Source organism: Balaenoptera physalus (assembly GCF_965194825.1).
Source record: "Balaenoptera physalus genome assembly, chromosome: 2".
In the NCBI taxonomy this organism is placed as follows: domain Eukaryota; kingdom Metazoa; phylum Chordata; class Mammalia; order Artiodactyla; family Balaenopteridae; genus Balaenoptera; species Balaenoptera physalus.
Genome location: NC_138883.1, coordinates 2,327,642 through 2,344,113, shown reverse-complemented (window position 1 = coordinate 2,344,113; position 16,472 = coordinate 2,327,642). Strand labels below are relative to the sequence as shown.

At 42.6% G+C, this 16,472-nt stretch overlaps 1 protein-coding gene across 19 annotated transcripts in view; it reads left to right on the top strand.

Moving 5' to 3' along the window:
* MARK3 (microtubule affinity regulating kinase 3) overlaps positions 1-16,111 on the top strand; it is a 107,183-nt gene extending 91,072 nt beyond the window's left edge. For 8 of the 19 annotated variants that reach the window (XM_082450999.1, XM_082450989.1, XM_082450997.1 and 5 more), the window contains 5 exons: positions 6,038-6,199; positions 6,899-7,156; positions 11,042-11,068; positions 12,332-12,400; positions 15,567-16,111. In XM_082450999.1, coding sequence (XP_082307125.1) covers positions 6,038-6,199; positions 6,899-7,156; positions 11,042-11,068; positions 12,332-12,400; positions 15,567-15,912 — 862 coding nt within the window. In that variant the 3' untranslated portion in view covers positions 15,913-16,111. The remainder of the gene's footprint in view (positions 1-6,037; positions 6,200-6,898; positions 7,157-11,041; positions 11,069-12,331; positions 12,401-15,566) is intronic. The other 11 variants (XM_082450990.1, XM_082450988.1, XM_082450996.1 and 8 more) reach the window with 10 other exon arrangements.
* The last annotated feature ends 361 nt before the right edge of the window (positions 16,112-16,472 follow it).

Genomic DNA, 16,472 nt, shown 5'->3' with positions numbered 1-16,472 from the left:
GGTTGAGTTAAAGCAGGGTGCTTTCCCAGAGGAAATAGATGGTGAGCTATGGTTTAATTGTAGAATTATGAACAGGGAAATGGAGATTATTTTGTGCACGTGAATAACTTGAACCAAGGCTGGAAGGGGGAAGGATGAGGACCTGAGACTGGGAGCCACACCTCAGGAAGATGCGGAGCACCTGGTGGGGTGGGTGAGCCTTCAGGTATAGGTCAGCAGTGTGTCAGAGGGGCATGGTGGACGAGTAGTAACACAGTCTTCACCTTAAAAGAGACACACTTGAGTATCCCAGAGAAGTGGAGAGTGCAGTCTTCTGAATGATTTTAATCTGGTAGGGAGGCAATCATACACTGGATAAGCATGATCTAAAATACTAACAAGGTAATGTATCAGTAAGGAGTTAGATCATGCAGACAGTTTTCTTGGGGTTTCAAAATAAGAAACAGAGTCAGAAAAGTGGGATTAAGTACATCCAGAAACCATGGAGTAGAGCTAAGTTTGGGCAGAGGGAAAAGTGGGCGGGGGGAGTTGGATTGGTAGAGTAGTTAAATATATTCTATATAGAACGAATTTCCCAAATGGGCATGATTTTCCTTCTTTCTTTTTGGAAAAGTAGTATAAAACTAAATTCAAAATGGTGAGATAAGGTCAAAGTGAGCAGATAAAGTTCTGGAGTAGAAATCCATAAAATAAATTCACATCATCTTTCATTGTCCCCTGGCCTCTCTGAACATTGCTTAGTCATATCACATTCTCATGTGTAGCATCAAAATTGTTTTTCCTCTTTTTCTGACATTTACTTTCTGAAATTGCATTATAAGATTTCTGTTTCCTTTAGATCTCATCAGTCAAATGAAATGTTTGATCAGTAACTTCTATAACAACCTAAGCAAAAATTCTTCTATCCTCTTTCATCCTTAAAACCAGACTATTTTATCATTCCCCTCTTCCACAGACCACTTATGTTTGAATTGACATGAAGGTAAAAGCTTACTATGTGAGATTACATTCATTTTTCAGTGAATTTTTAGAAATATTTACATCCTGGTATTCTGTCTTCTGATTCCTATGTGTGTGCTTGTTTTAACATTGTCTTTTTCGTATGATTAAGAACTATTAATAATTTGAGTAGAGCAACTGGGCTAGATAGCTTATAAATTAGTGGCTGGTATATTTATTTTTTAATAGTGGTCTATTCTTTGGTAAATTTTCTTTTCTTACGGTTACTTTGTCAAATCTATCAAATTTCTTCTAGTTCAAAGTGATTGAATAGGAGATATCAGTAGAAGACTTAGAAGTTTCTTTCTTCTTTTTTTTTTTTTTTTTGGCCTCATGGGATCTTAGTTCCCTGACCAGGGATTGAACCCGGGTCCCCCACAGTGAAAGTGCTGAGTCCTAACCACTGGACCGCCAGGGAATTCCGAAAAGTTTCTAATATGTTACGGATTTTAGTCTGTAGAACTAGAAAAATGTTGTTTCATGACCCTTCTTCTTACAGATTCTTCTAAATTGTTGAATTATTCTATCAGATTCCTTTTGAACTTTAGAATATACAGTTCTCTGAGGTACAGAGTCAGACTTTTATTTAAAAAGCTGTTAAGACCCAAGATCTAGGTCTGCTCCCTTGATTTGTGTTTCTGTGTGTGCATCTACTCCTCTAATTCTTCTTCCCTACAGTTATTCAGTTCACTCTTTGGAAATAGTTTTAGGAATGCTCTGATTTCTTTGGAGTCATAACCTGTCTGTGTTCTACCTGCAGACGCCTTCCTCAATGGGGCTGCCTCCTCCTTATCCCAACCTGGGCCTTATGGCATCTGTTAGCATCAGCTCTTTAAATGCTTTGCTTCTGCAAGTGTTGTCTTTATCTTCAGTCAGACAGAGCCTCCAGCCACACAAGCTGGGGCCCATGATTTTAATAATATCTGGATTTTCTTTTTCTGTCTTACAAATGAATTGAAAAATTGTGGGAAAATATTGGAGGTTTGAGTGCCAAATTGGTGGTCATATTTTTTACTTCCAGTTAAAGAAGGCATTAAATGCGACAACTTTCTCACCCTTAAAATAGATGCTTCAGTCATAAATTATGCACTGAGCCTTCTTTGTGCGCAGATGACTTCTTTGGCAGATTGTTGCTTTTTCCTCTCCCATATATATCTTATTCCTTGACTACAATACTAATGAGGTACAGGATGCCTGGATCTATGTTAACTTCTGAAAGAAGGACATTAATTCCCATTTTAGCCTTCAATATGTTGGACTCTTTTCTTATACATGTGAGTGTTTTTACAGAATTCCAACAAGAGAATGATCGTGGCTAATGAAAACTAAATGAGCAAAGAAGGTTTTATCACAGTTAACACATGTATCTTTGGATTGTATTTTTAATTTTGCTTTTTGCCCAATCACTGAGTATGCTTTGAGTCAGCAACCAAAGTATTTCATATCAGAATGTTCTGATATGGGATAGATGTCATATCAAACAAATTGAAAATACCTTTCCTTTAATAACAGTAAGTGGATTAGAATTAAAAAAAGATTATCAGGCATAGATATAAAACCAGAAGATTAACAGGAACTTCACATAATGTGAATTTTAAGAAATCATACTATTTCTGTAAGTTTAAGGTTTAAAAAATGATTTTTCCTTGGACCCAGAACTACTAAAACTATAACGCAGTTACTGTTTTGTTTGTGTAGATTCTTGTGGGGAGGTCTATGAACTACAACCATCGTTTTTGCCACTTTTCTGGGGGAGAAATTCTGTCCAACTTGATGCCGCCCATGGTGATGTTGGGGTTGTATGTTGTAAAGAGAATTTTTGTGAGTTTGTACAGACTTGACACTCAGCAAACATTTATTGAGTTTACTGTTTCCTAAATTGAGGTGCTAGGCCTACTTTAGAAGTCAAAAAAACCATATCTGTTTTGTTGCTTGCTTTGTGGAACTCGTAATGTGACATGATTAAATTTCTAAAGAAATAATTCATTTAAAATTGCCTTTAAGATTATGTAAATATTTAATAATTTGTAATGAATATATCAATTTACACTTCCTTTTTAAGAAGGCCTCTGACTCTAAGGAGGGTCAGTTTTTTGTTGCAAAGCGTCGGTCCACACAATCTTGCCTTCACTGTCCAGCCAGGGAGCAATGGCCTCACGGGGAAAAGACCGAGCATCTCCCTGCTCTGGACGAGGAAAGCCATTTCCTTATCCAGAGTCTTTGGGGCCATTTATATTCTCCAGGGAAGATGCCAAATAACCCCTGCCTCCTCTTCTTCCCCTGCTTTTTTTTTAATGCATCTATTGATCTTAGCTCCTAATTTGGGCAAGAGAACATCAGCAGCTGGGCAGGGGGATAAAGTGTGTTTGACAACTCTTGACCTGCTCGGAACAGGTAATAGAGCACAAAAGACAGTTGTATTTATCTGTAACTTATTAAAGTAAAATTATATGTATCTATGTGTATGTATGTCTGTACGTGCATATTGGAAACAACAAAGCATTTCTTCAGGTAGTTGAATCACTTAGGACTCTCTGTGTTGCAGGTGACAGAAACCCAGTCCAAACAAGTTTAAATGAAAAAGGGCATCTGTGAATTCCTATAACTAAAAGAGTCCAGGGATAGAGTGAGGGTTCATCTCATAGTTCTGCTTCTTCGGCAGGAGTTCCTTGATGGGCTCAGCAGCATCCGCCTTGACATCTTCCCACACTCAGCTCTGCTCAAGCAGAAGCCCTGGGGCTGTCTTCTGGGGCCCTGTTGGTCTGGCTCTGGCCATGTGCCCATCTCTTAATCTGTCACTGGCCAGGGTAGCTGGGAAAGTCTGGGGTGGAGTCAACGACATCGAGAGACCAAGAACCTATTTCTACCAAAACAGAATTCAGGTGTTTTTGCCAAAGGAAAAGACTGGGGAAAACACAAAAGTGAATCTATGTTTAATCTTTATAAGCCACTCCCCCAAGTGAGAGGGCAGGATTGTCAAACAGAAACGCAGGGACAAGCAGATGTTCTTGAGCATTTTATTACAAAGACCTGTCTCCTTCATATTGGGACTGTTAGAATTCCAGTGGCTCATTTCATTAATGTACCTTTTCAGTTAGGAGACCCCCGGGACACGATGAGATTGCAGGCCGTGCTTCCAGGGCGCATGAGCAGACAGGAGTCACTGCGGTACAGTGTGGTGTGCAGTAGCAGGTGCCTGCACTGAATACATAGAGTGGAATGAGTCACTCCTGCTGGGAGAGGGCACCGGTGGGGACTTCACGGAGGGGATGACCTCTGGGTTGAATTTTGATGCAAATAGAAAGATGCCAGCTCTCCAGACACGGAGAATAGCTCCTGCAAAAGTTCTTTGACCTGATGCACGACCAAGCGACTGCACATCATCAGGTGGGCCCGAAAGTCTAGTTCCGGGAGGTAACAGTGGAAGGTCAAGCCTGGAGAGGTGGCAGGGGCCGAGCTGTGGGCACCTGAGGATGCGACTTGGATGCCAGGGTGAGGAGTTTGAACTTTATCCTGAAGACGCAGTGTGCTTTTGCATGGTTAAAAGCAATGAGTGACAAGGTCAGGTTTGTGCTTTAGAAAGTTCACAGCTGTATGGTTGACAGATTGGAAAGTGTGAAATTGGAGACGAGTAAAGACAGATGAGTTAGGATTGGGCCTGTGGGAGAGGTGAAGCGCTGCACGAAAACCCTCAGAGTAGAGGTAGGGAGGCCCGGGCTCGTTGAAGTGCTGTTAGGAAGTTGACACCAGCAAGATGTCCCAGTTGCTCTGGATGTGGGGCATGAGGGAAAGAACCTGATGTTTCTAGGTTTTGGGCTTTGAAAGGATTTCTGTAGAAAGTCACTGAAAGAGTATGATCAGAATTCTAAATCCCTGATTATCTTTTAAAGGAAAGAAACTGCCCCTTTGAAATTCCAAGGACACGATGACTGAGCTGGAATTAAGGATGGGGAAACTCCCTTAGGTAGTTTTGTCCCATAGCTGTCTGTGCCAGGTGAAACTGCAGACATGTAGCCACTTCTGTTCCTCTTTTTCTGTCTATAAACAGTTAATGCGCTCTTATTAGTTTTCCCACCTTGAAAAATGGGGCTCTGTTGACCCCTTAGGAATTCTGAGTGTTGTTTATAAAGAAGTGAAAGTCCTTTGAGTAGGAAGGTTTTAACAACAGGATACTTTTTTTTAAGTAAATTTATTTATTTTATTTTTGGCCGCATTGGGTCTTCGTTGCTGCGTGCGGGCTTTCTCTAGTTGCAGCGAGCGGAGGCTACTCTTCGTTGCAGTGCACGGGCTTCTCACTGTGGTGGCTTCTCTTGTTGCAGAGCACAGGCTCTGGGCGCTTGGACTTCAGTAGTTTGTGGCGCGGGGGCTCAGTAGTTGTGGCTCGCGGGCTCTAGAGCACAGGCTCAGTAGTTGTGACGCACGGGCTTAGTTGCTCCGTGGCATGTGGGATCTTCCTGGACCAGGGCTCGAACCCGTGTCCTCTGCATTGGCAGGCAGATTCCTAACCACTAGCGCCACTAGGGAAGCCCAACATAGGATACTTTGATAAATACAAACAACATAGGATATTTAAACAACATAGGATACTTTGATAAATACAACTAGTTACTACTATACCTGTGATTTTACTAGTCCATTTAAAATATGACAGTGTGCTTTGGGAACAGGTCAAGAGCATAGTGTGCTCATATTATAGATTCACTTTGATTTGAATGGAGGCATCTCTTTTAAGGTAGGCTTAATTTTATACATAGCTCAGAAGAGATCGTCCCTCTCACATAAATATTCAAACATGTATGATGTTATTTTCTTTTCTTTAAAGCTAATAAACTTTTTAAATTGCTGTTTTAAAAAAAGCAGATACAGATTAGCAATTGCTCCAGAATCCCCAAAACAGGTTTAAGAGATTTTTGTTCCTTGACAAAGACGAGATGGTTTGGGGAGGAAGGTTATATGCTTTGAACAAGAGTTGCTCTTTTTGTCACTAGTCCATCATACTGTTGTTTCTGCCTCTGCCTGAACCCAAACCCCCTCCCAGCCTGATGGAAATGTTCGCTTACGCAGCTAGCCCTGCCTCTGTTTGTAAGACATCTTCCACCTGTCGGCTGCGACATCACAAGTCGATGTCCATGTCAGGCTCTGGGCGCCCCAAGATGATGTTACCTCCAATAGACAGTGAAGGAGATAACTTCAAGGCTATGTAAGAAAAATGCACATTCCTTGTGAAACTAATGTGTACCCACTGCTTCTTAATTTTGTGCTGTGGATTTTATAGTCCAAGATTTTGTTCCAGTTGTCTACAAAGTGTCCTTCCTATGTGTGGTTTTAGTTAAGCGCATCCTGTCTCATGGTGTCCCTGGTCATCTTTGTGTCTTCATGCCTTTGCATATTATAAAGGGTGTAAGAAATTCCCCCTTCTTTCCAAGTTGCTTTCAGCATGTGGAATTTTGCAGTACTTATGCCATTTTTGTGCTTCCAAAACTTTTTAGTTGCCTATTCTTCAATTTCACCTGCATAGCCTTTATTTCTTTTGTATTGGCAAGGTTCTCTGCATGTAAGCAATTTGAGAGGGAAGCAAAGGAAAAAAAGCTTGAGTTAGCTGTTCTTTGTTCTAGAATTTCCCTGCATTAATCTTGTCCTTGAAAATATGTGTGTACTGTTCCCTTAAACTCCATGAGGTTTTGTTTATGTACTATTCCTTTGGTACCCTTTGCCATTTAACTTACCTTTTGCTCCTAAGTCCTATAAAATACCCCTTGGATCTGGATTTATATAACTGGTTTTCTCCACTCTATATCAAAGGTATATTGTGATTGTAAATGTTTGTGTGCCATGTTTGCTACAAAGCCAGGGTTTTGTGAACAGAGATCTAAGAATCTGTCATTTTCTGATCTCAAAGCACTATTCCTGACCAGAGAGCTCCAGTTGCTTCAACACACAGTATTAGCAGCACCACCACCCCAGATCGAACCCGCTTCCCAAGAGGCACTGCCAGTCGTAGCACTTTCCACGGCCAGCCCCGGGAACGGCGCACTGCCACGTATAACGGCCCGCCTGCTTCACCCAGCCTGTCCCATGAAGCCACACCATTGTCGCAGACTCGAAGCCGAGGCTCCACTAATCTTTTTAGTAAATTAACTTCCAAACTCACAAGGAGGTAAGTGCCTAGGTGGTGCTGGTCGGAGCAAACGCAAGGGCAAAAGGAGAGGTGTCGTCTTCCTCGTTGTGTGAAGCCACTGCCCAGATGCTTTTCATTTTGTCTTTAGCGCACATTGTTCTGGTTTGCATATCTAACGCTATACTTTTAAAACCTTTCAGAAGAGAAATTATAGAGCTCAGAGTCTTTTCACAACACTACAAGTCCTCTAGCACTTGGGAGGTTGTTGTTGTTTAATTACTTTTCCTTTTAATCTCACATCTCTCTACACGGTGTGTGCACTTCAGTTTAGCAAAACCCCAGATCCAGTGTAGTCCGGGGGCTGGCGCCCCATAAGTGGCCACTGAGGAAGACGTGTCTGGTGTGATCGTCCCTAGACACGGAGGGGAGAGGCATTTCCTCTTCTCTCGTTGCATTCCAGTGTTGTTGAGGGGCGCTAAGTTTCTTAGAGCTTCAGTCTTGGAGTTGTTCTCTCTGTTGGCCTGAGGTATAATGAGAAGAAGGTAACATTCTGTATTGAATAGCTTTGGAGATAAAATCCTTGCCTTATTCTCAGGAAGAAGCTAGTATCTGGTCATGTATAAAATCTTTTGTGTATGTCCTGTAGACTGTCAGTCGGGGCCTTGGGAAATCTCTAAAGGTCCCTTGAGGTACTTTTAACTTTATTTCCAGAATCTAGTCTAGCAATTGCAAAGCCTAGAAACATTGGCTGCTATAAGAGGAAAAAGAAAAGATAACACTCTGCATTATAAGCAAAGGCACCTTTAGCCAGGAAACCTGAGAGCCCCTGCAGTTCCAGGACACCCAGAGGAAATTCTTTGAACTTAAGCCTCTCTGTGGATTAGTCTGTCTGAGGTGTCCTGCAGGTTTTGCCTGTTACAGACCTTCTGGTTCATCACCTGTGTCTTCTTCACAGAACAACAGTGGGGTCTTCCCAGAGTCTAAAATGATACACGTCCTCCTCCTCTCTTCTCTGACTCCCTGTGGCCCATTAGCCTACTGATCTGTTCCGTGCCGTCTTCTTTATTTAACCTGTAAGCTAAATATCACTTTTCAGTCTCCCCCAGTAATTTTATCTTAAATCAGTCATCTAAAACTTAGACAAGTCACATTAAACTGTCTTTCCCCAGATGATCTGTTCGTTGTCAGGATGTCAAATACCAGATTAGGGAGGACTTCTGATATCCACTAGCATTGACTAGAAGTCAGAGGAGTCCAGAGTTTCTGGTCTACCCTATTATTCTCTTAGCCCCTTTGCTGAGACATCCCATTCTGGGCTGGGCAGAAGAGCAGAATGGTCTGAAGGGCCTTGCCAGATTTGGGGCACCCATTGGTGGCCAGCAAGAGAGACAATGAGGTCAACCCAAGAAGAGTCTGATGACCCCCAAAATAACGCATTGCTTCCTTTCAGGGTCATCCCAGGTGCTATCCCCAGCCACCCTGTGCCTCAGCTCCTTCCTTGGAGCCTAGGCTGCTGAATGTCAACTGATATTTTGCCCTCTGATTCCCGAGCACAGAAGGGATGTGTGGCAGTCAGGTCTGTCTAAGCTTCAGTCACAGGACAATCAGCTTTGTGTCCTTACATTTTGGTCAGTAATGGGCTCTTTAAAGCCTTGCACATCATTAAAATCCTTGAATTTATTTGTTTGCCTCCTTCGTGGGTTTTTTTGGTCATCTTAATACTATCATTGATAAAAATAGCATCAGCCACAATATACTGAATGCTTCCTATGTGCTAAGCTAAAGAGATGTCTGTAGATTTATAGATGTAGGAATACTCATTTTATATACATAAATAAGTATGTGTGTATGCACACACATGCCTTCTCTCTCACACGCTCATTTAATCTCCATAATCTACCCTGTGGAATAGACATTGTCCCAGTTTCATAGAAGAAACTGGAGGCAAGGTTCAGAGAGATTAAGGCACATGTTCAAGATCCTACAGCAGAAGAGTGCTGAGTCAGATCCGTGGCTCCAGAAGAGCCTTGAACCCACTATGTAGTGTCCCTGGCAGAAAACGGTAAAGCACTGTTACAGACGTGAGTCCTTTTCCCACATTTTCTAATTAAATTTATTTCATGTATTTGAATTGAAATTGAAGGCTGAGTCTTCTTGTTGAAAATATTCTAGAGGGGGTCATCTGATTTTATAATTTCCACCCCAAAATTTTTACAGAAAGTCTTCTGTTTGTTAGTTTGCAGACTGAGACCTGTGGCCTCCCTTGGTGCTGTACTTCAGCTGTAGTCGGTTCATTCTTAAACGCAGTCAGAGTTCTTGCTGCCGCAGCATCACTTCTTATCCTCTCCTAACAATAATTGTGAGGGTTAAAGTTCTAGTGCCGGAAAGGCTCAGGTGTTGGCACATAGATGCCGCAAGGAGACCTGCTGTGATGTGGTGGGACTGGCATCAGAAAACTCGCCCTCTGCTCCTGGCTGTGCCCTGGATGTTGTGAGAGCTTTAGAGAGCTATGGGCTCAGGGCGCTCAGAGTCGCCCATACTCTGCAGGCGGGACAGCCCGGGCGGAAACGCAGGTGCCTCTGTGCTCCTCAGTCATCCACGTGGTCCCGGGCGGCGTGTGAGAGCCTTAAGCCCGCAGCTTCCTCCTCTTTATACCTCAAGGGATTTGAGGGAGGAAACGTTAAGAAAGTCAGTCCTATGGTACCTGAGCAGTCCCCTTGACTTTTCTCAGGTGGAAAATTCGGAAATGAAAATACGTTTTAAAGGCCTTTTAATCAGTTTTCACGTGCATGATCTTTCCTACTGTGTGTAATCCTGCTGTATGCTACTTTTGATCTGATTATGGAGTGATTGGCGGTTATCTCCAGCCGTTAGATACTTTTAAAATTGGTAGGTATCTGAAGCAATGCAAAAGTCATCCCAAATTAGGGGAAAAAAACAACGAAGGAAGTTATTAATTCAGTCAATCCTCAGGTACATTTGAGTGCCTCCTGTGCTCTGTCTCAGAACTGAGATTTAGAGATAGCTTGACAAGCCCAGCTCACACTCACCCAGGAATGCTTATTGCATGATCATACAAGCCTGAGCCATAGTTTGAAATTTCTTTTGTCAAATTCTGTTCAGCACAACGTAAACATCTCCTTAAATTTTTCTTAACGAGCAGAGTCACTTCTTTTAAATACAGCTTTCTGTTTATTACATAAAACATAAAAATGAACCCCCCACTGTTGTCATTTAATTTTCATTCATTTTGATATCTAAAGCTCTGAAAAGTCTACTTCATTTTAAACTCCCAATAACTTATTACAGTGCTGTATGTCAGTTATATCAAAACTGGAAGGGAAAAAAAAAAAAAAACTGGAAGGGAAAAAAACCTAACCTCCAATGACTTTTTTTCTTAAAAAGTGATTTATACGAAACCACTGTAACAGACATTCTGTTAATGTCTAAATCATCTTCCTGAAATACGTAATGATTCTCTTCATGGATAAATATTTTTATAATGAAATTTTTAATGTTTCTGTATAAGGTGATATTTTTGTTCATAAGATATTCTGAAGAAAGTTGAGGAATGTTATTTTATTTCTAGTACGTTGCAAATGACTTTAACACAAAATGTTGAATTTTATTATCTTAAGGTATACCCATCTGAAGAACCTTAAAACATTTAATTATAGTTAATGTCAATGTTTACTGCTAAATTTTTTCTTACAAGTACAGATTTTTTAATATTTCTGTTTAAAAGATCACATACTCAATTATTTGTGATAATTTTACTTTTTCATCAAATGTCGCTGTTTCATTGTTCATTGGACAGAAGAGGAGCCCTGTTTTACTTGCTGTTTTTTGTTCTATCTGTAATTGACTATTTAACTTGTGCAACTCATTTTTGTTAATGTTTTTTTTTGGCTTAATTTCTTTTAGAAACATGTCATTCAGGTTTATCAAAAGGTAGGATTTATATATACACATTTTTTTTTCAATCCTCACCCTGAAATGGCTCCTGCAATTAACATCAGGTTTGGCTTTTCTAGCCCTGTTTTTTTTTCCTTAAACACTAAACTTTCTGCTGAGAACTAAATACTTCTTTGAAAGGAAGCTGGAAAGAAAGAGATTAACTCTGTCAGGCATTTTTAAAGGGACTGTGGCACCCATGTAACAAGAGGCCTACGCATGCTCTATGCATTTTCTTCCTTTGGTAGAATTATTTAGCATCCAAATAATTCTGTCTTCATACTAATAACACTTAGCATGCTTCTGTTTGAAGAATGAGATGTTCAGTAACAATGTGCAATTAATGATTAGCCTCAAGCATGCAAACGGTAAGTGGTAATTGTGTTAGCTGTCGTTTTTTATTTCATGAAGGATTGCATTAGCAGAAGGCTTTAAAATGACAGATAAATCAGCTAATATCCTGATACTGGAAATAAATGTAAAATTCGCACCTACAACCTCATTTGTTGGGGTTTTTCAGAAATTCGGACGTGGGCAACTGTATAGCAGAAATGTTTTAATATTTTCCAAGAGTTGAAGAGTGAATAGTATTGTATCTAAAAGGCACTTTCCACCAACCTCTGAAGAAAGTATGTCTCATTTTTACTGAAAGCGCTGTAGTAAATGTTATTCTTACTAGGTAGATAGTTTTCTGGTGGTGACGCTCAAGAGACCAGAAGCGTTGCTCGCTGTCTCGGGACGCACACACGCTTGAGGGGAAGAGCTGCCGCTGCAGCCGCGCCGTGCCTGCTCCTCTCAGCCCACCGGAGGGCCAGGGTGTGGGTGTTTATGTGGAGGCCACCAGTGGGTCACGGAGAGGCTGTGCTCACGTGAGCTCTTTATCAGAAACCGTGGGAAGAGTGCTTTCTTCCTGTGGGAAACTCCACTCCATGATTATTTAATTGGAAACCCACTATACTTTGGGTAGTGATTAAAAAGAATACCTCCAGTTGAAGGCCGTGAGTGTGCGCAGATTCCAGAGCTGGGCAGGAATACCTGTTGTGTATGTGAAGCAGGTGTGCAGCCAGCCTCCTGCACGGCCTTCATGAACACATGGGGATGGCCTCTGGCAGAGTCACACCTACAAGAGTACGAGTTTTAATAAGCTCAGCTGGTGACCAAAAAGTGCTTTGGATTTGTTCATTTTATGATGTCTGTGTTTATATTTGGGTTGGTCATGTACTGGTGTGTAAGATATCTTTTCTCTTTCCCACTTCTCTGTGCTTCTACATTCTATTCATTGAGGCTTCCAACTGAATATGAGAGGAACGGGAGATATGAGGGCTCAAGGTGAGGGAAACGATTTTTACTTAAAATATTTTATAGGTATTTACCTCATTTCTGCGGCAGAGGCAACACCCTTTTCTGAACGTTCTGCATCTATCCCTGCTCCAAGTGGGATTGCTTAGTGCCACCAGCAGTATGTGGTCAGGAAGCATTGCTGCTGCCGCCGGCACCTGGCAGCCACATGAGGGCGCTGGAGTGCTGCAGCCACCTGCTGGTGGAAGCCTCGGGTCCCAGCCCCACCTGGGTTCTCACTGGTGTTTGGGTATTAAAATACGCATTCCTAGGCATAGGAACGTGGAATTGCCATTTGAAAACTGTGACCAGGTAGCCTGGACCTCAGCGGCAGATCAGCCAGTGGCCTAAAGCCATTTCAAGTATAGATGCTGTTTTGGGACTACAGTTATATAAATTTGAACATTAAGTGTAATTTTTCCCTCTTTTTCTTTTTAATATTTGTAAACTCAAAGCTGAGCAGAAGTGACTTTACTTTCTAAAGTTTGATATTAAGTTGACTGTGTTCCTTCCTTTACCACCTCACTGTTCCCCTTCCCTTTCCTAAGGCAATAGTGCACAACTTAGGTTATTTCTGTTTCAAAAATTTGAACAAAAAACTTCATGCCATGGATTAGTTTTCTTTTGCGAGACACCTGTATATACCTTTGTTCAAATGTAAATGTTCCCTTATGCTTTTGAAATAAATTTCCTTTTGTAATTAGAAAAAAAAAACAAAAACGCATTCCTCCTGCCTGAGCTCTCCTGACCCGAGGTGAGGTCTGGGAGTCTGGAGCATTGTCGACCTGGTGAGAACTCTTGGCATAGTTGTAGTCTCAAGGAATGAAAGCAGAATATTTAGGAGAATTTTTTTTTTTTTTTTTTTTTGGGCTGCGCCATGTGGCTTGTGGGATCTTAGTTCCCAGACCAGGGATTGTACCCCGGCCCTGGCAGTGAAAGCGCCGAGTCCTAACCACTGGACCTCTAGGAAATTCCCTAGGAGAATTTTCATATTTCAAATTAGATGTCTTTTTTTTTTTTTTTTTTTAAAGAATGATTATGTAGGGAATTCAGTGGTTAGGACTCTGCTTTCACTAGGTCCCAGGTTCAACCCCTGATCGGGGAACTAAGATCCCACAAGCCGTGCAGTGCGGCCAAAAAAAAAAGAATGATTATGTAGTTGAGTGTTTTGCTTTTAAATTTTCTGTACCTGTCATTGCATGGTTGTGGCGGCGGGGGGAGTCACCAGATGGGCTCAGGACTCCAGATTTCTTCCACTTGCGCCCTTTTTTATGCCAGTCGCCACCATGCTGTTTCAGGTCCTTGTTAGCCCATTTCCTCTCTTCCTGGTCTTCCTAAAACACAGCTCTGATCATATGACTACCCTGAATGAAAACCTGCAGTGGCCCCATCGCCTGGCCGACCATGTCCATACAAGTCCCTGTGTGGCCTCAGCAGCCCCAGTTTCCCCCCCCCCACAAATCCCTCAGTTGATATAGAAGTTCGGGGTGAGAGTCAGGCAGCATCCCCCAACCTGCCCTTGAGCAAGTCTAGCTGCCCTGAGTTTGTCTCCCCAGCCATAGTTGGGAGGGACTCACAGAACCCACCTCCTGGTGTGCTGAGGATCAAGGGCTCAGTAAACGCCAGCGGCTGTCGGCGGGGTGGGGGGGTGGGGGGGAAGGGGAACTGCGCCCTCAGCTCCAGTCCGTGGGTCCCTCGACATGTTCTGTGCTTTCCATACCTCCTTGCCTTCACTTAAGAGATTTCCTCTGCTCTAGACACAGACTTTCTCCCACCTCAGTCATGTTGTTGAAATCCCATGGGCTCTTCGTAGCTCTTCTCAAATGCCCTTGCCCACCCCACCCCGCCCCGAAGCTGTTTTCTCGTCTTCCCCCCTGCCTTTCCCTGCGCTCCACTCCTCCCTTCTCTTGCACTCCTCCCGTCAGGCGGGCTCCACCTCTCTGGGACTCTTAGCTGACTGCCCGTGCCTTACCTGTGCTATTGCTGTTTCCTTGTGTTTTAGTCTTTCCTCCCCTGACCCCAGCTTAGAGAGCTTTTGCTTTTTTTTGTAACCTATTTAGTATTTAACAGCATTTTATACTTAGGAAGCTTTCAAACAGTTTTGGTAGGTGTGAACCAAACTGAATATTCTGTTAGCAGGTGGATGACAGGGAGAGTTATATACATAGTAAAACCTATGGCCCACTCTCAGCTCTGATGAATTTGCCATAGGATTGAGTGTATTTAACATACATACACTGTGAGTTTTTAATGCACAAGCGTGTTAGGTATTCACCCTCCTAATTGAGAATGTCAGTAACAGTTTGTGGCAGTAATGGTTAAATACCGCAGAGCAGTGAGATGGTAGGTGCCTGTTGGAGTTCCTGAGAGAGCCGTGCCTGGGATCACAGCCTACACCTTGTGAATCTGTACAGTTTGAGTAAGCCTCAACATTTCATTTTCCTATTTCAGTAGTAAGGTAGTGTCATCTAAGAATTCTTTTTAACTGTGAAATTGGAAGTTTAAATTACCAAAGTAGAAGGAAAAATGCTAAGGTGGTAGTAGGGGACTGAGAATGGCCCACCCCCTTCCCTAGCTGTGCTCAGCATCTGGGGCCGTTTGCCGGGAAAGCGATTTTCAACTGTGTTGAGTCACTGGTTATCCTGAGTAACAGTTAGAGTGGAGATTATGATGAATTGAATCTTTAAAGATTGTGGTAGGAGAAGCAGCCAGGCCAAGCGGACCTGGTGGCTGGGCTGCTGCCGCCACCTCCCCGAGCTGGCCTGTGAAGGGCCCTGCGGCCCCTTGGCGCCGGCAGCCAGCCTGGATGGCAAGGGCTGGGCTCTGGAGACGTGCTCAGCTCGCTCTCCACTTTGCCTGCTCCCAAGGGTTCTGTTTAACAAATTACTTTCTTAATTTTCACCGATGACTGGTGCAGATTTTTCGGCCTGGTAGATTTTTTCCATCTGTGGCTTATGATTGGGACGGGAAGGGGGTTGTGGAGAAATAGGTGAGTACTTCTTAGCAAAGGAACAGACTACCAACCATGAGCCTATGCGGGAAAAATGTGGAAGTCATTTATTATGCTGTATCGAAGATGTTGGTCATGAGCTGGGTAGAGTAGAAAAGGTGGGTTTTCCTGTGCAATTAAGAATAAACCTGCCACTGTGCCTTTCAGTCGCAACGTATCTGCCGAGCAAAAGGAGGAAAACAAAGAAGCAAAACCTCGTTCCCTGCGCTTTACCTGGAGCATGAAAACCACTAGTTCCATGGATCCCAATGACATGATGCGGGAAATCCGCAAAGTGCTGGACGCCAATAACTGTGACTACGAGCAGAGAGAGCGCTTCTTGCTCTTCTGTGTCCACGGCGACGGGCACGCGGAGAGCCTCGTGCAGTGGGAGATGGAAGTGTGCAAGCTGCCAAGACTGTCTCTGAACGGGGTCCGGTTTAAGCGGATATCAGGGACGTCCATAGCTTTCAAAAATATCGCTTCCAAAATTGCCAATGAGCTAAAGCTGTAACCCAGTAATTATGGTGTAAATTAAGTAGCAATTTAAAGTGTTTTCCTGAACACTGATGGAAATGTATAGAATAATATTTAGGCAATAACGTCTGCATCTTCTAAATCATGATATTAAAATATAAGGACGAGAGCACGCCTGGGAGCGAAAGCTGGCCTTTTTTCTACGAATGCACTACATTAAAGACGTGTGACACGTGTGCCCTCTGTCTTATTTCCATTGCCCTGAAAGTCAGCGTGTGACATCCATCTCCACGTGCCTCCTGTCTGTGCGGGTGTGAGAGTGGACGGTGTGTGTGTGAAGTAGTGCTACGGAAGCATCTCCTTACACTGGCAACCAGAGTTGTTACGAGTACCTCTGTGGGAGATTATTTGGTGCTAAAACATTAAAATTGCCAAGGAGGAAAATACTGAATTACTACTAAGAATTAACTTTAAGACTAGTTGGTAATTAATGCAGGTTTACAGTTCATGCCTGTGGTTTTGTGTTTGTTGTTTCGTGTTTTTTTTTAGTGCAAAAGGTTTAAATTTATAGTTGTGAACATTGCTTGTGTGTGTTTT